Below are 25,720 nucleotides of genomic sequence, written 5' to 3'. Positions count from 1 at the left end.
TTGACCCGAGTCTGGAGGACCACTATAGTGAAATTGGAACCTCAAGGACCAAATTGAGTAATTCATTGAACCTCAGGGACCATTATGGGAATTTACTCGTACAACATAATTATGAAATGTATGAATGCTTTACGCAGTTATGGTGTTAAGAATCCGATTGTATTTAAAAAATTAAAAAAATTTACAGCACACAAATCGAACCGTCCGATTTGTGTTTTAGACAATTAAAAAAAATTTAATATTAAAATCGGATCATCCGATTTTTGTTTTCAAAATAAAAAAAATTAAAAATACAAATCGAACCCTCCAATTTTTCCTCTCACACAAATCGGACCGTCCGATTTGTGTTCTTAAACATTTTAATAAAGAAATCGAACTGTCCATTTTCTTCACTTGATAGTTCAAAAAAAACTGTCCCCACACTCATATCTAGCACCACCCACTTCCATAATCATGCACAACACATAGAATTTACATATCCAAAAAATGAGCCCCTTAGGATACTCTTTAATACAATATCTTTTAAAATTATAAAAAACATTTGCATGAAATTATAGTATTCCTAATGTGTTTGCATGTCTCATATCTCATATAGTCTCTGAGCCGGTCATAGTTGATATTTAACAAAATTTAATGACTAGAGAAAAGAAAATTGTAAATGTTTAAGTGAGAATCATAAGATTCATAACAGAATAGTACAAGGATGGTGAAATGGCAAATTGAATACTCCTTGCGGCTCGAGATTTTAGGAATTGAATTTGTGGCAGAAGGAATCAGAGAGATTGACTGATGCTACAACACATTAAGATAGTAAATAGTATTCACCAGTCTTCATGATTCTCCAACACAAGTTTGATTACCACTTTTGAGAAAATGGAATCTAGTGGCACCAATTATCACAAGATGGAAAACTGGAAAAGTTGTTGAACACAGCATCAAGCAGAGATATATATAGAAATGATTAATCTTCTTAACGAATATATGCCTAAAACTTCTACTTTAGACATCACACACGTCACATGTATTAAAAGCACCTTATAACCTGTTTAAATTACATCACATCATTGTACGTGAGAATTTAAATTAGAAAAACCTGTAAGAAAAAAGTGAACAATAAAATCTCTTTTTTTTTTTGTGAAATTTTATTAACAGTTTTATACAAAATGCTGAAAACAAAAAGCATCATTATCAAGAGTTATATTGCTGATACGTGATTATGGAAGATAATTTAACCATGGCCAACATAAGAAAGCAACAATTAACTTATAAATCAAGACCCCATGGATATGGAATATGATTAAGCAATGCATAAACTATTTTCAGAAAGACAAAATCAAACAATGCTAACCTTGATTACCTGAATGAGACCAATATTGCATGAACCCAGGGACAGTGATACAATAGTTTTAGATTATGACATAATAGGCAGCAATTAATATAGTCTAATAGGCAATCACATTGAGAAGAACTCAAAAGCAATGGCATAATAAGCATTACTAATAATATATTCTAATATGAAATATCTTGGGGTGATGATGAATTGAGATGTGAATGGTGAAGTGTTAAACATATACCACTAAAGAGTACAAAATTACTGAAACATACACTACATGCAAAAGATCTTTTTGCAACTCTCACCATAAAAAACATCTCCATTTAAAGATCAACTTATCTGTCTCACAAACAAGAACGTTAGCAGGTAGATGGAACGTTGGCCAATAATCTATTAAGTTTCACTTGACCATTTTGATGTTCAAGCCCCTCCTTTCCCACCCCAGATATATAAACCCGCATCTCACCCTGAGCAACAAGTTCGAATATGCATGTGTCCCCAAAATTGATGTCATTATCGCGAACAAAGGCCATCCATCCACCACAAAAGGTATGCACCGTTCTGCCTTTTGCGTCCGGTACAGAGTTCACAGTCCAACTTTCACCTTTTAAATTTCGAAGAATAATTTCTGTTTTGTAGGCTGGGAGATGTGCAGCAGAGAACTGGTATGGGATTTTCTACAATGTGACAGGTATTCATGGTTTAGCATTGAAATCAAATGCATGCTCTATAAAAGAACATGTGAAAGTGGAAGCTAAATGATTTTGTAGAACTCACCAAAGTGTATGATCCACTGACATTGAACTTTTTCATGATTTTCACAAAATTAGGAAAAGGGGAAGTAAAGGCTTGAGCCACTCTTTGTTCATCGAGTGCAAACAACATTCTCAAACCAGCATTAGCTTGTGAGCTTAATTCATCTTCAACACGATGCCTCTTCTGAGCAGCTGTCTCTGCTTATAGTTCAAATATAGTTCAAAATGCAACATGATGTCATGATATGGAAGGTAGAAACTTCTACAAATAAAAATTTAAAAAATTTAAAATAATCATAATTAAAAAAAAGTTCAGCATTTACTCTAGGAGTTGATTATATCCTTGTACTCAAGAAATAAAACAAAGTCCTAAATGTTTGTTGTAGAAACAGAAGATAAGCAACTACATTAAATTAGCGGTGAGAAGGTAACCTATTGGACAAATGGAGAAGAAAAAAACTTACCCAACTTTTTATTGGCAGCTTTCGTCCGATTGCCAAGCCCCGTTTTCTTAGAAGAATTTGATCTTTTACCAGATTTCCTTAATTCAATGGAAAAAGCAGCTTCTTGACCAACCTTTGACCGCTTTTTAACTGATTGATCAACGTTTATTATGTTTTTTGGGTTGTCTTTAGGATTCACCGACATATATCTTGAAGCCTTATGGCAAGTGATAGCATGTCCTGCACTAGGGTTACTTAAATCTGGTTTCGCAACCGGGTCTTGTAGATCTTTTCCACCTCCAGCAATACGAACAAGTAATTCACACTCATGCACGAGTTCAAAAATGCAGACATCTCCAACCTTTATGTTATTGCCACGCACAAAGGCCATCCATCCTCCGCAGAGAGTGTGACTTGTATGCACTCTTGTTGATGGCACAGAATTAACAGTCCAATGTTCTCCTTTCAAATTATGGAGGATAATCTTTATCTTGCAGTTTGGGAGATGTGCCATTGAAAATTGATACGGGATATTCTGCATTATCCCAATCAGAAATCAGTATCAAGAAGAGTTTTATGTGTGTAAAACTTACATCCACATTATATATTTTCATGCATATGGTTAGAGAGAAGTAATATTTGTAATTGTTAAAAACTCAATTTCTATAATACATTCTACTAAAAACCTTCTCAAATCAAGAAGCAGGGAACGTAGCAACCCACCAGAGTATATGAACCGCTAACGTTGAAGCTTTTCATGATCCTTACAAAATATGGAAAAGATGAAGTAAATGATCGAGCTACTTTTTTCTCATCATGTGCTGCTAAGTTTGATAGTGAAATACCATTCAGAATATATTGATCAGCATCTGTATTGAATTGAACAATTCAAGCAAGCAAGAGTTTAGGATTTTGTAGAAAGTACCAGTTCATCATGCAAGATTGGATTAATTTAGTAGACCTTTTCTGTGTGACTCAAAATAAATAAATAAAATTAACTTTACCTTCATCTTCATTGCTATTCCCCACATGAAAAGGCAACGGAATGTCATTAGTTGAACATGCTCTGGAAGTTTCTTCTTTTTCTTTGAACATACTAATAGGTTTTACTAACTCATATTGCAATATGTCTTTCCCAACTATACTCAGCTTAAGTTCTTGGTTGTCGGCATTGTTGCCTCTCATTTTCTTTGTAGCCCCTTCAACAATAACATCCAGAGAGGATTTCTCATTCCTATCTCTTTTGTGACCTCTTATATTATCAAAGTTGCCTGAATTTTGACTGCATTCAGAATTTAATCCCAGTTTTTCACATTTATTCTTGTCAAATACTTGCACGGTGAAATTTAGGTAACCTTCATATCTGAAAACCAACAGATCACCGCATTCCAGATGATGATCTCCCACAAACGATGGCCATCCCTGATGGAAGAACATATCATTTTCCATCTTAATTAATTGAACTGGCCAAGATTTTCCCCTATGGCTTTTTACTGAAACTAAGCCATTAGCCCTACCCAGAAAGTGATGAATGAATGCAGCAGGATTTTTCTGCAACAAGAGAATTCTCTTTCAAACATCAAAATCCCAAGAAGCAATGCAGCAATATAAATGAGATGAACCAATTTCATTCCTCGCTTAGAGACAGTGACCACTGGGAACGTAGGAAGATATTAAACTGTGAACCACTACAACAGAATTAGATAACCGCTTTTGCAAAGGACCACTTTCTACAACAATACTCACAAAGGGTCACTTTTTCAGAAAGTTTAGTACTCCGCTGTATCCACAAACACAGACTAGTTTCCCAGCATCACTTTAAATATATGAGCTCTTTTTCTCTTTCTTTGAAAATGTATAACATATTTTTTGTGCATACAACATACTTTGCTAAATCATAATATATTGCATGGCAGTATATTATTAGATATGTCAGAATTAGCTAGGATTTCACGCATTTTACATAACACTTGGTATCACTGGGTAACTTATGATGGTTTCGTACATTTCATAACACTGAGTATAATTAGACAAATTATGATTTTGAAGCTTGAAAACATGCAATTACAACAACAACAGAGAGAGAGAGAGAGAGAGAGAGAGAGGGAGAGAGAGAGAAATGCGGATTGAGAGAGAAGGGAGAAGAAAAGGGTGTCACTATTCATTGTCACCTTCCGAGAGTGATAACTTGAGCTACGATGTTAGGAGTGGAAGAATAAAACTCATAGAACTGAGGCTTTCTCACATTCAAGTTCCCTTCACAGCCACAGCTCTCGCAGGCCATTCACAAAAATCAAACATTCAATTCACAATCCCTAGGTCTTTCTTCTTCTTCTTCTTCTTCTTCTTCTTCTTCTTCTTCTTCTTCTTCTTTCTTTCTCCCCCTTTTTGTTAAAATTCAAGCTACAATGTTGATCTTTCTCAACATCAATAACCACACACAGCACCTGAAAAGTGAAAAGAAAAATTGCATACCTTAGGTTCCAAACCGAAATTGAGAAACCCTAACACGAAGTGTGAAACTGTTTTTTCTAAATTAAAAAAGAAAAATTCTTCCCTTTTGGGAAATCTATGGAGCAACCTTGAGTTTGGTCATTTCTCTTTGATTATTTCATTGTTTTTCATTTGGGTCTCGTTCGTAATCGTATGGGGTATGCCACAGTCTATGCTGCTTCATCGAGTTTTTCTTGCCTGCTATTTTGTAAAATGCAGTCCAGGCGCGTGTAATTCACTTCAACTGAAACGACGACGTTTAGGTATTGGCAAGCATGCATCATGCAGCAGGGGCGCGTGAGAACCAGCTTCACTGTGCCACGTGGAGGTAAGTGAATGGAGATGTAAATGGTTCATCAGCGTCCTATGCTACTGTAGCAGGTTTTACTGTACATGTAAAAAACGAGAAGGTGAATGTTTAATTTTAATACTAGGATTATTTTTTGGGCAATTTATTTGAATAAAATAAATGAGAGAAATGTTTATTCAAATGTAACAATCGTAATTTTTTTATTTGCGTATCTTGATTCATTATTACGTAAACTGTAATAGATAATTACGGTTTATAATACCGCGGTTTACAAAGGCAGAAATTTGACCATAAAATCCTCTAATCTGTCACGGTTTATGAAGGATTATGTAAATGCAGAACTTGTTAGCTGCCATGGTTTATGAAAAGAAGAATTCTATATATATGAGTGAGATTCAAGCTATTGAAGAGGAGCATTCTCACAATGGCAAGTGAGGAAGAGAGTTTTCTTGTCTTAGTGCATTACTTTGGAAAAAATCAAAGAAGCAAAAAATATAGTGTGAAGTTCACTGACAGAGAACCGTTGAGTGTCTTTATTAATTCATCAAGCACTTTGTCAGATGTAAAGAACAGCATCTTGCAGAAGTTTGGAGTATTTGGGAGCAAGTGGGTGAAGAAGCTATTCTACAAGATTCCCACCGCAGTTGTGTCGACCAGTGTTAAGTATGATACGTTTGTGATAGCGGCCGATGAAGATATTCGGGTTCTGTTTCATTGTGTTAGGAGTTTTCCGGATGTCAGAATACACGAGTTGTATGCGAAGTTGGAGGTTGGTGTCGATAGTTTTGGGACATCAGCTCTAGTTTATAGCTCGACTACCGCGGACGGTGCGTCTAGTTCGATGCCTGCGGCCGGACCATCTGTTCCGCAGGTCGCATCCCCTTCCTTTGCGGCTGATTTAGATCGAGCGGAGGCAGTTGCTTCTATACAGTTGGAGAATCCTGGGGTCTGACAGCAGGCATTTGAGGTGGATACCGGTGTTGGCATGATTCATGATGTTCAAGGGTTCGGAAACCTGATCGAGTTGAGAATGCAATGCGGGACGATGACTCTGACTAGGAGCCTGTAGATATCATTGGGAACAGCGATGATGATACAGGTGCCAATCCACATACACAGCATGACCCTTCAAGTTCTGGCACATAGCAGTACCCTCCACACTTCTCCACTCTAAACTTGGAGGCTTTTGCTCAACAGGCAGACGGAGGTGCTACAATTGGGGATTCTTCTACAGAATTTCAGATTGGGCAATCATTCCAGAATAAAGATGAAGTTGTTCTGAATGTGAAGGACTATAGCATCCGTCGAGGTGTTGAGTACAGAGTCTTGGAATCGGATCATCTGAAGTATCATGGAAAATGTAAGGAGTTCAGCAAGGGTTGTAGTTGGTTGATTCGCATATCGCTTCGTGCACGAAAGGGCACTTGGGAGGTTAGGAGGTACAACGGTTCGCACACTTGCTTGGCCACCTCTATTTCTAGTGATCACCGACAGCTTGATTATCATGTTATCTGTGCGAAAATTTATCCGTTGGTTAGGGCGGATGCTGCGGTTACGGTAAAGGTCTTGCAACAAGCAACATAAGCTGATTACGGGTTCAGGCCTAGTTACAGGAAGGTTTGGATGGTAAAACAGAAGGCAGTAGCACAAATATACGGAGATTGGGAAGAGTCGTATCCCGAGTTGCCACGGTGGATGCTAGAGGTATAGTTGACCATGGCCGGGATAGTTACAGTGTTAAAGACCTCTCCTATTCGACTTGGGATCAGGTCGATGATTATACGGTGTACTTTCATTGTCTTTTCTGGACATTTCCACCCTGCATCGAGGTCTTCCGGCATTGCAAACCCCTGGTGAGTATTGACGATATCCACTTGTATGGGCAAACCCAGCTGATATGCCACATCTTGCAAAGTGATAGTGCACTCCCCAAACGGCATGTGAAAGGTGTGGGTCTCAGGACGCCACCTCTTAACGAATGCGCTATGTAGAGGCTCATCAATCCATAACCATTGACTGTTCAGTCTAGCCAAGTGATACAAGCCTGCGGTCTCTAGATACGGTATAATCCGGTCGTGTAAAGGCATATTCTGTTGTCTTCTGACACCGTTAATAACCCTAATAGGCTGCAATATGTGGATAAAAAAATCCTCAGCATACGAGCAATATTAATAACAGTAAATATAATTTAAAAACATTAGTATACAACTATATTGGTTTTCTATTTTCTCTGATAATAGTAATAACAATAATGAAACAATAACAATAATAATAACGACAATAACAATACTAATAATAACAATAATACTAATAATAACAACAATAACAATAATAACAATACAAATAATAATAATAATACTAACAATAACAATAATGATACTAACAACTCCCAATAATAATAATAAATAATAATAATAATAATAATAATAATAACAACAACAACAACAACAATAATAATAAGGTAGTATAACTAACCTCTTCGTCGATGTTTCCAGCCACGTGTGCAACGCCATTTAATCGGTACATGTAAACTTCGTCTTCCATGACTCCACCACTCAAATGGTTCAAAACCTCAAAGCCTTTCCCAGGTTCTCTCTCAACCTCCCAAATTCTAAAATTTTGATTTACCACATATGAGATCCGTGATGACTTAATGCGGATTATGTGTTTATAATACTCCAAGCATAAACCGTGATAACCAACAAGATTTTATGCTCACAAAGTTTTTTCATAAACCGTGGTAACTAAGCACGGTTTTTACCCACCTTTTTCATGCATAATCCGTAGTAACTAATCGCGGTTTATGCTCATTATTTTTTGTCTGTGAACCGTGCCAACCTCCCACAGTTTATGTATAAATTGTAAAACGTAGTTATCTACTACAGTTTACATAACAATGAATCAGAACACTTATATAAACAAATGATAAATATTACATTTAAGTAAAGAATCCTTTCAATCATTTTAATAAAGTAAAATGCCTTTTTTTGTTACATACTTACATTATAAACAGATATTAGAGGGAAAAAAAAATTGATACGGACCAAAATATGTTATTTTCAAAAATATTGTCATTTTCTTATTGTTTCTTAAATATAGAAATTGCTTTAAAAAACAGAGAAAATAGAAAAATTATAAGGTGCGATTTTAATTATTTTTACTTTTTATTTTTTAAAATCTTATTATTTTAGATTTCTTTTAACTATTTTTTAAAAAAAATCACTGTGCCTTTTAATCAAGCAAACAAATTGTTGAGTCTGACCTGAATATTTAAAATTGTACTATGCTAATGATTAAATTTTTAAATACATATTATAAATTACTAATTTTTTAAATACATATATTATGATTATTTGAGATTTTATTTTAGGAAGAATATAATTTTTTATAGACAAAATCTAAATTTGATATTACTAATTACTAATTAAAAAATATATATTACTTTAGCTGTTTATGTGTTGACTCACTAAGTTTATAGTTCATTTCTAAAAAATATTAAAAAAATTGAAATAGATTCTTTAAAATATTAAAAAATATTTATTAAGTCATTTATATAATAAGTGGTTCAATTCCGTTGCATGCTTTTATTAATTAATACAATAAATATAGTAATTTATTATATAATATATACAAAGGACAATTGCTTGTGGGATCTGAGCGATCCGAAGGGATTAATACAATTCTTATCTTCTCGATAATTTATACATCCGTTATTAGTATATAGACAGTTATCTTAATTTTTGTAATAGTTCGTATTGTGAACTATACTGTTTGAATTCATGAAAATCTTATATTCTCTTAAGAGGTTCTACAACGTGGAAACACTCTTTAATGTAACTTTAGATTTAACAGATCGTGACCAATAAACTCTCGATTTTGCTTAGCATCAACCCATGTCAATTTGATTGTTTTAGATGATTCATGATCAATTTTTTTCAAAATAAAGAAAAAAATTAGATAATATAATTATAAAAAAATAATAAGAATTCAAAATAAAAAAAGTATCTTATTCAAAATCCCAATTATAAATTTTTTTTCGCCTACTTCACAATCTACCGCACATTATAATTTGGGCCTAAAATCTCAATTTGAGATTCCTCTTTAGTTGGGTTGGCTTCTTAAACTTAGATGTCTCTGACCAAAAAAGAAAAAAACTTGGATGTCAAGTGCCAATTTTTTAAAATTACAAGTTATTTAGTCCCTAAATTTTATATTTTTTATTGAACAAATGTTATATGTAACACTAAGAGATAATACCTAAACCAAAAGAGATTTGGACCTAGACATATGGTTCAAATGAAAAATTTGATTTGTGTTGTCGGTATGGTAGATATTAAATGGTGGTGGAAATACATGTAAAAAATTTTAATATTTAAATTAGCAAAAATTTAGAGCAAGCTTAAATGAATTAAAATTGAAAAATACTTGAGTTTGATAGGAAAAGTATATGAAACTAACTAATAATCAGTTAAGAATGGAACAACATAATTAATTATAATTAGTTTTATTAATTTATAATTTAATTTGTTTGTTAAATTATTGTTGACCACGTTAGTGTTAGGAGAAAATCATGAAACAGATGTTTTGATCATTCATTAGTTGATTCCATATAATTAATTATGTTTTATTAATGCGTAACACATGAAACATATAAATCATATCCAAAACCATCCAATTTACAAGAAAAAGAAATATCTGTGTGCCTATTAGTAGCAACATCCGATTACCAGTTGGCTGATTCTTAGCTTATATAGAGTTGGTTCCCTAGCATTGTTAAGTTTGATAATGTATTTATAGAGGTAAGCAATAACTTAGTCATTATTTTTTAGTCTCTTTTTATTTATAGTAGTAAATAATTTCTTTTTTATTATTTGAGAAATTATCCCACGTTAAGATAGTGGCTGAGTTATAGATAAGGATGGCAATAAATCTTCATAAAAAAAAAAACTCTTTTTCCGTTTTCTATTTCCGTTTAGTAAAATGTCCTTATCTCGTCCTATTCCCATCACGAGTCCTTATTTATTTCCCTCCAGTTGAATATCCATTGTTATTAAGCTTTAAAAAATAGAAAAAATTAACACAGTCATAATAAAATTAAATATAATTCAATTAAATATTTTAAATTAAAACATAATTTCAACACAAATTTAACATAATTAACATATACAAAATCTCTATCATACAAATTAAAATAAAATGAAATATTTTTTTTCACAAAAGTTGAAAATAAATTAGGACGATATAACCATATATACACATACATAAGGATATTTAACTAAATTTCTCTTTATAGAAATTTTGTGGGTCTCATGAGGATACCTTAATCTCCACTCTCGATTCACTCTCGTTCTTATTTATTTGCGGGCGGATCGTCGTCTATGTGGAGAGTTTTATAGGTCTTGATTAGTCCTTCGTCGTAGGTAATTTTTGGAAATATCCATAGGTACATATTTTTTTGTCATCCTTATTTTTTAATTGTAGAAGGTATTTGAAGTAGTGGATTACAAGGTCTTGCTTGCCTTACAAATTGGGTCAGACATATATTCTGATATTTGTGCCCCAAATAAATCGGATAGATTAATTCGCACAGCTTCTTAAATTAGTTTGATTGGATCTGATAGACTTCTATAGATTCTTTATGGAATTAAATTAGCTATTTAAACTATGACTTTAATTTTAGACTATAAAATGAACGGGTTGCACTATTGCCGGTTTCTTGATGAACGTTGAAGTTTGTGTCATTACTATGGCTGAGATCTGGGACATGTATGTTGGGGTTAAACTAGCATTTGAGCTGGGAATTAAGAAGTTGGTGGTGGAATCAGACTCAAAGTATGCTATAACGCTGACTTAGAAGATGTCACCAGAAATTCATGGTAACTCCTCCCTCGTTCGTTCCATCAAGGAGTTTTTGATAAAGATGGAAGATGTTGAAGTTAAACATCTCTACAAAGAGACGAATTTTTGTGCTGATGCTCTTGCTAAATTCGAACAGGAACATGAAGCAAAAATTAAATTTTGAAAACAGTCACCTTCATGTTTATTCTATCATCTTCTTGCTAATGCAAGCGGGATGAAATTCAGCAAAATTGTAATGCAGTAAGTTTTCTTTCCTTTAGACCCTGGGCCAAGCCAAGTATAAACAAAAATGAACATTTATCTTTTTTATGTATATTTTGTTAGTATATTTTTTACTTTTGTTATTAAAAATAATTCATAAAAAATAAAAATAATAAAAAAAGTGTGTTTTTACCATAAAAAATTATACAATTACTAATGTAGCAAATAATAATACAAATATGATTTTTTTGTTGTGTCATCATAATTTTACATATTCATCATGTTAAATAAAAATTAGAATTTGCAAAAAAAACTCCCTTAAAAATAAAAATTATCAAAGCCTAAGCTTTGGAGTAGTCGAATACTTGGATTTCTTATTGCATAAATAAACACAATAATTAAAAATATTAACATATAAAATAAAATAAACATTAATCTTATTTTTAATATACAATTTTTTTTAAAAAAATGAACACCACACTTTCTTATCCTATTTATATATAGTAGATATATCACTTTCTAGCATGAATTTTATTCAATCTTTAAATATTAGTTTCATTTCTACTATCTAATGTCTCTACATTTTTTGTTAGAATACTTACCAAAATACAATCATATTACATGTAAAAATTTCACCAATTAATTACTGCTTACAAAAATATATATTCGATATCTTATACAAAAAATTATTATTATTATATTATTACAGATAATTTTAATATACTCACGTTTGATTATTTTAGTAATATTTAGTTAAAAAAATATGAATCAATATTTATATACTGATTTTTAATGCAATAGAGCATTTTCTTTTACAAAATATCACTAAGTTTCAACTAGTTTAATACAAAATATTCATCTTGAAACCTAACTATAAACCTATTGATTTGATATATTTTAGTAAAATCAGAAGAAAAAAAGAAATTGTGATATTGATATTGATAGTAAGTTGAGAGAAATTAGGATAATGATATTGATAGTGAAGCAATTTTTTTTAGAGTAGAGTAGACTACATATCCAACCGACTAACCAAAACGTCGTAATTTACACTTATCTCGGCCACTTTCCGCCGTTAACGACCATGTTTTCTCGTCGTTTCTCACTCTCCTTCTCCTTCTTCTTCCTCTTTCTTCTTCAAATCACTCCCTTCTCGTATTCTTCTTCTTCAAACCCCTCTTCCAACCTCACCCTCATCTTACAGGTACCTTACCCCCTCTCACTCCCTTCCCCCTTTCTGTTCATTTATTTTATTATTCATTATAAAAAAAAACCTAAAAAAAAGTTAAAAAAAACTTTTTTTTTAATTTTTAATTACCTGATTCGTTGAAATCAGGATGTATTGAAGGCAATCTCGTTGAAGCAGAAGTGGGATTTGAACGATTTGCGGGTTCTTAATTCGGAATCTGTTGGGAACAGGTTCAGGTTCGGAACGTTTCAGAACTTCGAGTTCAGAATTGGGTTTGGGAAAAAGAGCAATTTTTCTGTGAAATTCTCTGACCAGGTTGCGAGTTGGAGCAAGTTGAGGAGGAAGCTCAAATCGGTGGAAGAGGATTTAGGATCTCTGATTCATCGTGTTAGCTCCACGGCTGTTCTTGATTCAATCAATTTGGAAGGTCCTTTTGAGTTGGTTGTTGATGACACACACAGATTCTCACTATCATTGCCTGTATGATATGATTTCTCATCTAAATTTTAGTTTTTTAGTAGTTTTCTGTTGCTGTTCTATTCAGATCTCTATGTGGCAGAAGTAGTTGAACTTGAAGTTCATGTTTCTTTTCTTGTTCACTTGGAAGTTGTTGTTTTTCTTTCTTATATCTCTGTTAGATTAATTTTTTATCTATATTTTTTTTGAGTAATTTTAAGTGATAGCCAATCATAGAGTTTGAACTTTGAAGGAGTTGTTAGGGGAGTTAAGAGTTTAAAAATAATCTTTTTACACTGTTATCCAATTAAATCCATTTCCTAAGTAATTTGCTTTTACTAATATAGCCAGTGATTGGAATCAATAAAAAACATTTTTGCAATGTTAAACTGTAACAGATTTGAACTAAATATTCTTCATGTGGATTTAAATTTGAGATGAAGAACAAGGTGCAAGTATTATTTCACTGTGTTTGTTATTGAAAGTAACTAGCTGTTATTTCTTAGATATGTTATAGCTTTAAATACGGCTTCATTTATTGTTTTCATATTTATGAACCATTGAACCTGTACTTTGATTTTTGCCACATATGTTAAGCATTTTATCTTCATTTGACGTTGATCTGTGACAATTAATGCTTCAAAGTCAAAGAAATCTTACTGTCATTAGTGATGTCATTAGAGTTAACATTTTTATGCCATCAATGACATAACATTCTTGTTTCTTGAGCAAATAGCAAGCTAAGATATATCTTTTGAATTTTTCGTTTAGTTACTATCTGTTTTGATGTCTCACTACCTTTTGATTTTGCAGATGAATGTTTCTTATACTGGTTTGAAACACATCCTTGTTGGTGAAGGTATTACAATAGAAGTAAAACAAGCACAAGAAATATCTCTTTTCTACTCGTCTGATCTTGATCTGCGAATAAATGGGACTGCGTTATATAGCAAGGGAAGAAGTGCATTTTGGCCCTTTCTGCAGTCAACGTGCATGCCGTTAATTCCCATACGCATATTCGGGTCTGCATCATTAGTAGCTTATAAAGCCAGGAACCGTTATTCACCAATAGAAACTACATCAATTTCAGAGGACACAGTTGAGCTGCTTCCAGAAAAATGTTATCATGGCCATACACGTAGAAAGCGAGCATGCCCCATTGATAAATTAAGCTCTAAATTAAGTGTGTTCGAGAAGATTCTGAGGAGTCTTGTTGGTCATAAGATTCTTCAAGATCAGTTTTTTGGCTTCCTGAGAGCAAACATTAAAGCATCAGCTGCCGTAAAGTTCCCTCTAGAATTGGAAAGAGACATAGGGAGTAATGTCACACTTAGTCGCACATTACCTGATTGGAGAACAAGACCGAGTGTAGAGAGGTTTTGGTTCGAGATATTGGCGAAAGTCGAGGCAGACAGGCTAAAGCCGGTTTTGATAAAGAAAGTGAAGCCTTTTATCGAATCCGATTCAGCTTCATGGGCTAATTTGATGTCTAATATGTCATATACGAAATTGCGACCGGTTCTTCTTCCTCCAGAAGCTCTCACATTGGATGTCAAGTGGTAGGAGATGCTCTTGTAAGTTGTAACATTTTTTTCCAAAACTTTAATAGGCCTTTTCATAGATTCATCTGTTGATGCTGTTAGATAAAGGAGTTAACTAACTCTTGTAAAATATATCACTCATGCACTCATGATTGGCTTTGTAAATATCCCAAAAAAGGAAAGTGAAAAAGAAAAAAATTGAAAGAAGAATTTGCTTTTACATGCTTTTTGTAGTGATATTGGATTTGAAAAACAATTCTTTGATTAGCGCCACGATGGAGAAGTCTTGTACTAAAGATGGTGTATTATTTTGGAAATGTGTACTCTATAGTCTATATATCTATAGCGGGGAAGGTGCTGTGCTGAATGTGCTGTTTCAGTGTACTCTATATATCTTTGGTTATGAATACAATATGCAAGAGTAACTTATCATTATAACTGTATTATTATGACAATGTTAACATGTTGTGAAAGATTTGTATTGTTATCACAGTACATGTTGAAAATTAATATTCCAACGTTGGTTATAATTGTAAGTTTGGTTTGTTCTCGATATTGCTGTAGGTATGATAATTTTATTGGATTTACAATTCTGAATTTCTGATTAATGAATAATGTTGACTAAACAAACACACACACATACACATGCACAACTTCATTAAAAAATTTACTGTCTTTACTCGTCCTTTTACTTAATAACTAAGAAACAAGATTGTAAAGAAGTAAACCATGTTGGTCATCAAGCAGAAAACTTTAACAAGGGATTTGATGTACTTTCCTCCTCAAAACTTGAAGACACATAAGAATTATTTGAAGCATCTACTCCTGATGAGTCAACTTGGGAATCTCTTTGAATCACATCATTTGGACAATATGAAGGTTTTGGAGGCATTTCAATACTTGCAACATCTCCTTCTAACATTTCCACTACTTTATTCATTGAGGGACGATCACTTGGCTTCAGTTGTATGCACCACAATGCAATTATAAACATCTTTTTTGCTAACTCACTCCTTTCTTCATGCATAAAAGTTTCCATCTCAATCTCATCAGTTTCCTCAGCAGCCAACTGATCATATATCCAAAATGGAAAATAAAGTTGACTTGAATGCTCTGCATGAGGATTTAAATTTCTTCTTTGACTTGCTGTTTCCATCAAAAGCATTCCAAAACTATACACATCAGCCTTGTAAGATACTGCTCCAATATTTTGATAGAACAATTCTGGGGCCATGTAACCAATGGTTCCTCTTGCCGCAGTCAAAGTCACAATACTATTATCAAGAGGATATAGTTTTGCAAGACCAAAGTCTGAGACCTTAGGAATGAAGTTCTCGTCAAGAAGAATGTTGTGAGGCTTGATATCAAAATGTAAAATTTGCATGTCACAACCTTCATGTAGATAAGCCATACCGCGTGCCACACCAAGGGATATCTCAAACATCTTCTCCGAAGTTAGAGATACATTTGTTTCTTTAGAAAATATATATTTATCTAAAGAACCATTTGGCATGAATTCATATATAAGAGCGCGTTTTGAACCTTCCACACAAAACCCAATCAACCTTACTACATTTGCATGGTGTATTCTACCAATGGTAGCAACTTCACTGATAAATTCTTGGCCATTAGCTTTGGCTTTACCCAACATTTTTATGGCTACAAAAGGCCCACTTTGTAGTTTTCCTTTGTACACTGCACCAAATCCTCCTTCTCCCAACTTCTCCTTAAAACCTCTGGTCATCTTCTTTATCTCTTTATATGAATATCTTATTGGCATGAGAGTATTTCCTTGTAGAAAATCCTCAATATTTTCATAGATTGATATATGCCTTCTTCGAAACGTGTAGATCAACAATGCAAAGAAAAACATGACACCTATTGAGTATTTGAGGATTATGTATGAGATCAGAAACAATCCCATGAATAATCCAACCTTAACAACAGGTATTACATCTCTTTTAGAGAAGTGTTCACCACTATCCGTGTGCCACACTTTGCGAAGTCCTGTGTAATTATAAGAATATGGATCAATTTAAATGTATTTGCTACCAATGAACACATATAAAACTTTATTCAAAGTATGTACAAGGAATTTATTATTTGATATATAATGTATGTAGATGTAAAAAGAATCAGATATTTGAGTCTTAGAAGACACAAGACTAGAATACAAGTTTGACAAATTAGTCTTTAAAAGATAATTAATCATTTGCCTCATTTGTTTACCTAGTACAACCCAAGTTATGAATGATTTAATATTACTAATAAGCTTTCTTAGTGTTAACTAAAATAACTAAAATCTCTCTTATACTCCTCATGACACTTATGCCAAACAAATAGGAAAATTACACCATGCAATTGTACATAAATAGTATGGAATGAGAACTTACCTTTCAAAATTCCGTATGCAAAATCTGTCGAAAAGAATCAGTGAAAAGTTAGCAACATGGTGAAGGCAATAAAAAAACTAATATAGATATCACATGTTTCCACATTTGACACCTAAATTTGACAACAAACAAGATTTGTAACTTTTATACTTAAAGTTTCCAACTCTTGCTTCCTCCTCTCATTCATATCTAGGTCTGATTCTTGCTCTGTATTGTTCTGTTTGTAATCTCCCACTTCTTCAAGAACTCTAACATCTACAATGAGTGTACAAAAAGTAGTCGCCTTAAGGGATAAAATTCATACCTTGTGCAATTATTTGTAGCTTTGACACGTTTCCTAAATCACAGTAATTAAAAAATCTATTAGCTCTCTAATTTTGAAAATAATCAGACAACAGTGATAGATAGATCTGCAACTTTAATTTTCTTACCACATTTGTAGTTCAGCAGTGAAGTGTAATCACAGACGGGATTATCCGGATCCCCACAGGTGATGTTCTGAGTGATTTCGTTGAATACGCAAAAATTCTTCATCCCGCATTTATCTTCACAAGCAAACCCATACATCCACGAAAGTTCAAATCCGTAACTGAGTTTCTTATGGATTTCAGAGTATGCCAAGTTCTGCTCGATGAACACTGAATCATCATAATATAATCTCGGTGGAACAAGAAACGATGAGGCTGCAATCAGCTTCACACGGCAATCATCTCTTAATTCAACCACCGCCAAGTCTCCAAGCACAGCATAAACATTATTACCGCCTTCTTTAATGCAAGGAGCAGTGTTCACGTATCGTGGATCGTCCCTCACCGGATTGCTGCAGTTCAAGAACACCACGTGCTCGAACATTCTCACTGCGTTCTCCTCCGGTGTGGAGCCATTTAAGGAGACTCGTTCTTGAAGGAATTCGTATTTTCCGGTGCCGACTTCGGCGACTGTTTTGTAATAATAGTCATCCCCAAAGGTACTGAAATTGGTTAGGGATAAAGAATAGCGAGGAAGGGTAGAACAGTCATTCTCTGAGATGGCTGGATCTAGAAGCCGGATCGTGAAGTTGTTGTAGTTTATTGCCTGAACATGGTAGGTTTTACCGGGAAAAAGATATAAGAGGGTGATGTTATTCTCGCAAGACAACTCGTACCTCCGGTCGCCACAGCTTGCAGGGTCGCCCCTCAGCCGGAAAGGATGTGTTATGGTGGTGACTTTGCCGCATGCGGAGGGCGTACATGTTCTGTTATGATCAGCAGCTGCTGCAACTGTAACAATCAGGAGCAGCAACTTTAAGCGGGAGAAGCAGAAACCTTTCCTACTGCTCATCACTGATCATGAATTAGCAACTTGCGGTGAGGACCAAACTGTTTTAATATTGATTTCGAGAAGTTTACTTCTAGTTTGGGACGGTGGGTTTTGTGAGGTTATTTGTGAAACCGATTGTTTAAAAGCTTTTTTTTTTGGTAAATTAAAGGATGCTTGGTAAGGATATTCTAAAATGGGATTTGAAATAGTATATATAGAAGGTTATGAATTAGAATTGGAGAGACTATATTCTTTTAATACAAATAGTGTTGCAGATTGTATAGCTGGAGCAGTTATTTCTAACGTGGACATTAATTCGAATTAGAGTCAACTATGAAATGAGGATCAACATCTAATAGATTTTTCGGGTAAACAATTCAAACTCATGTACCATTTTCAAGCATGTATTCAGTGGCAATGAACTAACTACTTTTGAAAAATCCTCTTTGCCATTGACTTGGAAACCAATGCATAAGCATGTCGGTAACGTGTTCAATTCCAACTATTTAATGTTAGAGTAAACTTTATATTAGTCAATGAGTTCACACATACAAAAACCAAGGAAAGAAACATTCAAGTAATTTCTCAAACTCACATTATGACGATGGAAGCATTATTCATCCTGCTTCTGCTTCTCAATTTCAATCTCATCAACATCGGAATTAGCCACCGTGACCCTGTTCAATGTCCCGTTCGTCTGTACTGTACAAAAAACGAAACCAATATTCTTGAGCTCCCTGGAGTTTCATCCTCGGTAAAACTCCCCGTCCGTCACATTAATTTCAAATCCAAAACTCTAGAAGTGTATGCTGCCGGAATCTGTTTGTCGGAACTCTTTCTCAAACTCAATTATTCATCATTCGATCCTTTCCGATTCATTCGAAGAGATTTTGGTTACTCTGCCCCTGGTTATGATGAAAACTATCCACTTAAACCCACCAACATTACTTTCTTCCATTGTCCTTCTTCAAATAGTGAGTACACGAGGTTACCTTGCCGGATTCAAGCGGCCGACGATGACGACGGCGTTGTCCGCACGAATCTTGTGCGCTGCAGAAAACTGTCCCATCAGGTTCTACCAATGCACGCCGAATTTATAAGGGATTTTTCATTCTACTTGGTGTGGTCGGAAACGAATTTCCATAGTGGATGCTTCGTTGGTTGCAAGATGCCCAAGGGGACACAATACTATGAATCAATTATTTTACCCGTTATAGGTGAGACAATCCTATTACTATTATTTTATCTTCATAGTATCATTTATGTTTGAATAGAGTAAGCAAGGGACTCTGCCCTATTGTATATTGCCAAGAACTATGCCTATCCCAAAAATATTTTATTAGTTTTATAAAATTGAATTTTGTTTATAATGGCATGCAGGTGCAGCTCTCCTGTTCTCAACACTGGCTGCCTTGTATTATATATATTGCTATTATAGAAACAAAGGGGAAGATCAACAAAGAGTTGCAACTTTTTTGAAGGACTATGAGGCATTAAACCCAACAAGATTCTCTTATGCTGATATCAAGAGAATTACTAAGCAGTTTAAGGACAAGTTAGGTGAAGGAGCTCATGGAGCTGTCTACAAAGGTAAATTGTCCAATCAAATTCTTGTTGCTGTCAAGATTCTCAATAATGCAGACGGAGATGGGACAGAGTTCATAAATGAAGTAGGAACAATGGCCAAAATCCACCATGTTAACGTTGTTCGCTTGCTTGGATATTGTGCTGATGGATCTCACCGCGCTTTAGTTTATCACTTCTTCCCCAATGGTAATCTCCAGAGCTTAATCGCTTCGTCCAGCAACAAAGAAACCTTCCTTGGATGGAACAAGTTGCATCAGATTGCTCTTGGCATAGCCAAAGGGATTGAATATCTTCACCAAGGCTGTGATCAGAGAATTCTGCATTTTGATATTAATCCTTACAATGTCCTGTTAGATGAAAGTTTCACTCCAAAAATTTCAGACTTCGGTTTAGCTAAGTTATGCTCCAAAAATCGAAGTACTGTATCCATGACTGCAGCTAGGGGAACCTTAGGCTACATGGCGCCTGAAGTTTTCTCTAGAAATTTCGGCAATGTATCTTATAAATCCGATATCTACAGTTATGGGATGTTATTGCTTGAGATGGTTGGAGGAAGAAAAAATACAAATGCTAGTCAAGAAACATTTCAAGTTCTATATCCGAATTGGATACATAATTTGCTTGAAGGAGATGATACATATATTCCTATTGATGATGATGGAGATTTTAGAATTGCAAAGAAACTGGCAATAGTGGGACTATGGTGCATCCAGTGGCACCCGGTTCAGCGTCCGTCCATGAAAAGTGTAGTTCAAATGCTTGAAGGAGAGGAAAGCAAGTTGAAAGTGCCTCCGAATCCTTTTGAATCTGCAGCTGCGACTAGTTCAAGTGCAATTATTCCAGCAAGACGTCTGAATTTGGAATTGGAAGTAATCCCAGAAACAGACTAGTTTGATTCAACATATTATTAAACATTTAACTAGCACTTGGTGTGTGTGCATGTGTGTGATGTTGTAATCAAAGAAAGTTGTTTTTCACCTTTTAATTTTTTGTTATGTATGGTAAAAAATACCTACAAAAATATATATAAAAAAGTGGCTTAGCTCCTGATAGAACGCCACGTTAATTAGTATGTGTAACATCTATTTCAATTATGAAGCTAGGAACCGACGAACCGTTATGCATCAATAGAAACTATATGTCGATTTCAGAGGTCGCAGTTGAGCTGCTTCAGAAAAATGTTACCATCCATGACCTAGCTTTTTAACGATCTTGTTTCTTATTATGTTAAGTAAAAGGACAAGTATATCTTGCAGATGTGATATTTTTTATATTGCTTTTGTTTTTATTTAAATTTATGTGCTGTATATTAGTTCAGAGACTTTGGTGATGAAAAAATAAATGATTTAAATTAAGAATAGAGTGTGTACATGCTGTTTTGATGAAGCCTGTTTTAACTTTTTCTCTTATAGAGTGACAATCTATTTTAATATATTGGGATCTTTTATAAAAAGTAGGATTAGAAGCGAGTTGAATTGTCGGCATATTATCACAAAAACAACATGGCAAAATCAATGGTAATATCAATAAACTTGAGCAAATTGGTGAGCCACACAGCTTCACATAAGCAGCATTTGTTATGGCTCTATACTCAATTTCGGTTGAACTTCTAGATGCCACATATTGTAGACTTATCATCTTGTTCTTTGTACGTCTAAAATTCTTGACGAAAACTAAGCACTTTTATAATGACAATTTCTTAAGTAGCTTATAGCCTTATACTCTAAATTATATATAATATTACGAAATGATTATCAATATGATAATATATCCCATAAATATAATGACTAGTGGTTTGTTAACTTGTTGATTAATAAATAAAAGAGTAGTGCTAGGGAGCCAATGGCCTAAACGTACAATGTGTACAATGGGCTAAATCTTTGGTTTATGAAAACCAGGGATATCTCACGTTATAAAAAGCTAATTTTGGGTTCACCAAGGTTCAAACTTTTGACCTTTTGGATCTGGAACTCTAATACCATTTCCTGAAACCACTCATCCCAAAAGTGTAACCTAACAAGACAACGTAACACTAATGTTTATATCTCTAATACTTCCTAAATCTTCATCTCCCTATACTTTTTCTAAATAAAATAAGATGATATTTTTATATGTCCGACACGGTATTTGGCAAGTAGCATATGGAATAGTTACGCAACTCCGGCATTCGGCTGAAAATTGTGTGTATAGTTTTGTTGTGATTCGTGGGTGAAATCCGAAAATATTCCTTTTTAAGTGAATTTCTTTCTTTTTCTTTTAACCTTTTTGCAATCTGTAAGAATTTTTTTTTCTAGTCAGTGAGAAGCCTTTCTTTTTTTTTGTAGAATATAAAATGCACTTTTTTTTCAGATCAAATCAAAGTGATAGATTCATTTTCTCGCACTATGAAAAATGGAAATTCTATATCCACATATTTCAGCTCCAAATTCTGTTTTGGTAAATTACACTAAATTCAATTCAATTTTAAAATTAATTTGTGCCGGCATTCACTATCCAAATTGACAACTCTATTTCTGATTTTCTATTAAAAAGATAAGAACAAGGGTATATTCAATAGACGCCTCACTGTCTACTTGAGCTTAGCGTTGTAAAAGTCGTGGACAATTAGTTGTAATAACTGTACTTTTAAAGATACAATAATGCGAGAACTGTACCTCAGGGGAGGGTGAGTGGTAATTATTGGTCTTAGATCAGTGACATTTTTACGCGTAAAGAGAGAAAGAATTAATGTAACACATGAATTAACAAAATTTTGGACCTATATACAAGCTAATCTTAAATAGTCCAAACTAAAGGAACTCGCTTACTTAATTAAACTAGTCTGTTTCTGGAATTACTTCCAATTCCAAATTCAAGAATTTTGCTGGAATAATTGCACTTGAACTAGTCGCAGCTATAGATTCAAAAGGATTCGGAGGCACTTTCAACTTATCTTCCTCTGCTTCAAGCATTTGAACTACACTTTTCATGGAGGGACGGTGCACCGGGTGCCACTGGATGCACCATAGTCCCACTATTGCAAGCTTCTTTGCAATTCTAAAATCTCCATCATCGTCGATAGGAATATATGTGTCATCTCCTTCAAGCAAATTGTGTATCCAATTCGGATATAGAACTTGAAATGTTTCTTGACTCGCATTTGTATTTTTTCTTCCTCCAACCATCTCAAGCAACAACATCCCATAACTGTAGATATCGGATTTGTAAGATACATTACCGAAGTTTCTAGAAAAAACTTCAGGCGCCATGTATCCTAACGTTCCCCTTGCTGCTGTCATGGACACAGTGCTTCGATTCTTGGAGCATAACTTAGCTAAACCAAAGTCTGAAATTTTAGGAGTGAAATTTTGATCTAACAAGACATTGCGAGGATTAATGTCGAAATGCAGAATTCTTTGGTCACAGCCTTGGTGAAGATATTCAATCCCTTTGGCTATGCCTACAGCAATCTGATGCATCTTGTTCCATCCAAAGAAGGTTTCTTTGTCGCTTGACAGAGCAATGAAGCTCTGCAGATTACCATTGGGGAAGAAGTGATAAACCAAAGCGCGGTGAGATCCGTCGGCGCAGTAGCCAAGCAAGCGGACCACATTGACATGGTGGATTTTGGCCATTGTTCCCACTTCATTTATGAATTCTGTCCCATCTCCATCTGCTTTATTGAGAATCTTGACGGCAACCAGAATTTGATTAGTTAATTTACCTTTGTAGACAGCTCCATGAGCTCCTTCACCTAACTTGTCCTTAAACTGCTTAGTAATTCTCTTCATATCAGTATAAGAGAATCTTGTTGGGTTTAATGCTTTGTAGTCCTTCAAAAAAGTTTCAATTCTTTGTTGATCTTCTCCTTTGTTTCTATAATAGCAATATATATGATACATGACACCCAGTATTAGCACAAGGAGAGTTGCACCTGCATAACATTATAAACACATTGAACTTTCCAAGTAAATATACCATAATGGTGTTTAATCCAAGTTTAAGTTTGTTACCTGTAAGGGGTAAAAGAACGGATTCATGGTGTTCAGTACCATTGTTGGATACGTTGCAAGCAACAAAGCATCCACTCTTGAAAGTTTCTGTCGACCATACCAAGTATAATGGTTCCCAATTCCACTGTATCTTACATACGGAAATTGGCAAGACATGACGAGTCAATTTTGTGCACAATACAAGGTTGGATTCGATGATGTTGTCGTCATCTAAAGCAATAAGAATCGGGCAAGATAACAGATCTTGTTCCTCGTAGTAGCCGCTGAGGATGTTTGGTGGCACGCTTGAAGAGCAATCAAAGAAAGTACAGTTTGTTGGGTGTAGAGGATCATCAAAACTATCGAACTCAAGTGATTGTTTAATGGATTGGAAAGGATAAAATGATGAATAATTGAGTGTGAGAAAGAGTTGTGGAAAACAGTGTTTGGGATCATATACTTGTAAAGTGTTTGAGGTGTAGCTAATGCTTGTGACGGGGAGTTTTACTGAGGATGGAAAGGCAGGCAGCTCAAGGATATTGGTTTTGTCTTCTGAACAGTAGAGACGCACGGGACATGGAACCGGATCATCATGGTAAATTCCCATGTCCAGATTCAAATTCAGCAGCAGCACCAATAATAATGCTACCATGGTCAATGAAAATGGGAAATCAAAGTTTTCTTTGCTTTGCAAATGAACCAAGTTCAAAATGATAAAAAATTGATTGTAGGATGGGTTAATAATTTTTTAAGGAGTGAATACTCCAATTAGCCCTTAAAAGAATTTTGGATCCGATGTTTTCTTAATCAATAAATTTTTATTATTTAAAAATCTTTAAGAATTTCTTTTATTGGATAGATTAATTTTTCTATTATTTTTAATTAATTTTGAATATGTTATATTGAATAAATAAATTTTATTACAAGATAATTAAAAAAAATGTCATCATTTAATCATTAATATTTAAAAGTATAGGATAAAATATATTGTTAAATTAATAAGCTAAATATATTAAGTTAATAATTAAGGCTGCATTTGTTTCTAAGAATAAGACAAAACAAGACACTAACAATAAGATATAAAGGATCGAAACATAAAATTTAATATTTTTATATTCTATTTGATAATAAAGTAGAATAAATTATGAAAATTTATTTTTTTTATTCAAAAATTTTGAGAAGAAAAATATAATTATAAAAAATAAATAAAAATAATAAAAAAATAAGTTGTGTTTTTTGTTAGTATTTTTATATCTTGTTATAATAGACATAAAATACACTAATTCAATATCTTTAAATATAATATCTCTATTCATATCTTATCTGTCAAATATAATTTTATGTCTCTATGTCCCTTTTTCAGTGGTCTGTCTTTCTAAACAAATAAACGCAGCTTTTAGGTAGCGTTTGGTGGAGAGACAGATACTGAAAGACTGAGACTGAGAGACAGAGACTAAGAGATAGAGACTAAAATAAGTTTTATTATTATGTTTGGTGCCAAGTGAGAGACAAAAATTGAAACAAGAATAAAATTCTAATTTAATTTACACAAAGGATAAAATTGGAATTAATTAATTAAAATGAGAGTATTTTAAGTATAAAATGTTATTAAAGTTTCAGTCTTTGTTTTTAAAAATATCAGTCCCCTGTGTCCCTACATTTTGGAGGCACTGAAATACTGAAATTTTGGGGATAGAGACAGAAATTTTAGTACCAGTCTCTGAGCCAACAAACATGATACTGTATCTCAGTCTCTCAGTCTCTGTCCCAGTACTGCAAAACAAACGCTACCTTAAGTAACGTCCAAGAATAATAAATTCTAATGTAATTAACATTTGTCTTCAATTAAAGTTAAACTTTAATGGAGTCTTGTTTATTACAAAATAATCCATC

At 33.9% G+C, this 25,720-nt stretch overlaps 6 protein-coding genes across 7 annotated transcripts; 3 read left to right on the top strand and 3 right to left on the bottom strand.

The window, feature by feature from the left end:
• Positions 1–1,484: 1,484 nt before the first annotated feature.
• LOC107495829 (B3 domain-containing protein At5g18000) lies at positions 1,485–4,542 on the bottom strand. 2 transcript variants are annotated; one of them, XM_016117026.3, is made up of 5 exons: positions 3,536–4,542; positions 3,255–3,400; positions 2,553–3,066; positions 2,111–2,289; positions 1,485–2,010 (listed from the first exon to the last, which is right to left on the bottom strand). In XM_016117026.3, exons 1-5 carry the CDS (start codon positions 3,978–3,980, stop codon positions 1,693–1,695), a joined length of 1,602 nt encoding a protein of 533 aa, XP_015972512.2. In that variant the 5' UTR covers positions 3,981–4,542; the 3' UTR covers positions 1,485–1,692. The 2 variants fall into 2 exon arrangements, with proteins under 2 accessions (XP_015972512.2, XP_015972513.2); XM_016117027.3 differs by having other exon boundaries at positions 2,111–2,286; positions 3,536–4,464.
• Positions 4,543–5,758: 1,216 nt separating this feature from the next.
• On the top strand, positions 5,759–6,918 carry LOC107495721 (uncharacterized). Its single transcript, XM_016116885.1, has 2 exons — positions 5,759–6,280; positions 6,484–6,918. Exons 1-2 carry the CDS (start codon positions 5,759–5,761, stop codon positions 6,916–6,918), a joined length of 957 nt encoding a protein of 318 aa, XP_015972371.1.
• Positions 6,919–12,362: 5,444 nt separating this feature from the next.
• Positions 12,363–15,015, top strand: LOC107495788 (uncharacterized). Its single transcript, XM_016116965.3, has 3 exons — positions 12,363–12,595; positions 12,728–13,060; positions 13,850–15,015. Exons 1-3 carry the CDS (start codon positions 12,476–12,478, stop codon positions 14,597–14,599), a joined length of 1,203 nt encoding a protein of 400 aa, XP_015972451.1. The 5' UTR covers positions 12,363–12,475; the 3' UTR covers positions 14,600–15,015.
• Positions 15,016–15,231: 216 nt separating this feature from the next.
• On the bottom strand, positions 15,232–18,388 carry LOC107495786 (LEAF RUST 10 DISEASE-RESISTANCE LOCUS RECEPTOR-LIKE PROTEIN KINASE-like 2.1). The gene is made up of 4 exons (XM_016116963.3): positions 17,402–18,388; positions 17,275–17,307; positions 16,971–16,994; positions 15,232–16,584 (listed from the first exon to the last, which is right to left on the bottom strand). The coding sequence occupies exons 1-4, from the start codon at positions 18,288–18,290 to the stop codon at positions 15,317–15,319; spliced, it is 2,214 nt and encodes a 737-aa protein (XP_015972449.1). The 5' UTR covers positions 18,291–18,388; the 3' UTR covers positions 15,232–15,316.
• A 432-nt stretch (positions 18,389–18,820) lies between these two features.
• Positions 18,821–21,113, top strand: LOC107495787 (rust resistance kinase Lr10-like). Its single transcript, XM_016116964.3, has 2 exons — positions 18,821–19,486; positions 19,650–21,113. The coding sequence occupies exons 1-2, from the start codon at positions 18,868–18,870 to the stop codon at positions 20,744–20,746; spliced, it is 1,716 nt and encodes a 571-aa protein (XP_015972450.1). The 5' UTR covers positions 18,821–18,867; the 3' UTR covers positions 20,747–21,113.
• Positions 21,114–22,672: 1,559 nt separating this feature from the next.
• LOC107495719 (rust resistance kinase Lr10-like) lies at positions 22,673–24,479 on the bottom strand. Its single transcript, XM_021125627.2, has 2 exons — positions 23,849–24,479; positions 22,673–23,769 (listed from the first exon to the last, which is right to left on the bottom strand). The coding sequence occupies exons 1-2, from the start codon at positions 24,477–24,479 to the stop codon at positions 22,673–22,675; spliced, it is 1,728 nt and encodes a 575-aa protein (XP_020981286.1).
• Between the last annotated feature and the right edge of the window lie 1,241 nt (positions 24,480–25,720).

This window comes from Arachis duranensis, chromosome 6 (assembly GCF_000817695.3).
Source record: "Arachis duranensis cultivar V14167 chromosome 6, aradu.V14167.gnm2.J7QH, whole genome shotgun sequence".
NCBI lineage: Eukaryota > Viridiplantae > Streptophyta > Magnoliopsida > Fabales > Fabaceae > Arachis > Arachis duranensis.
This window is presented reverse-complemented; position numbering and strand designations above follow the sequence as displayed.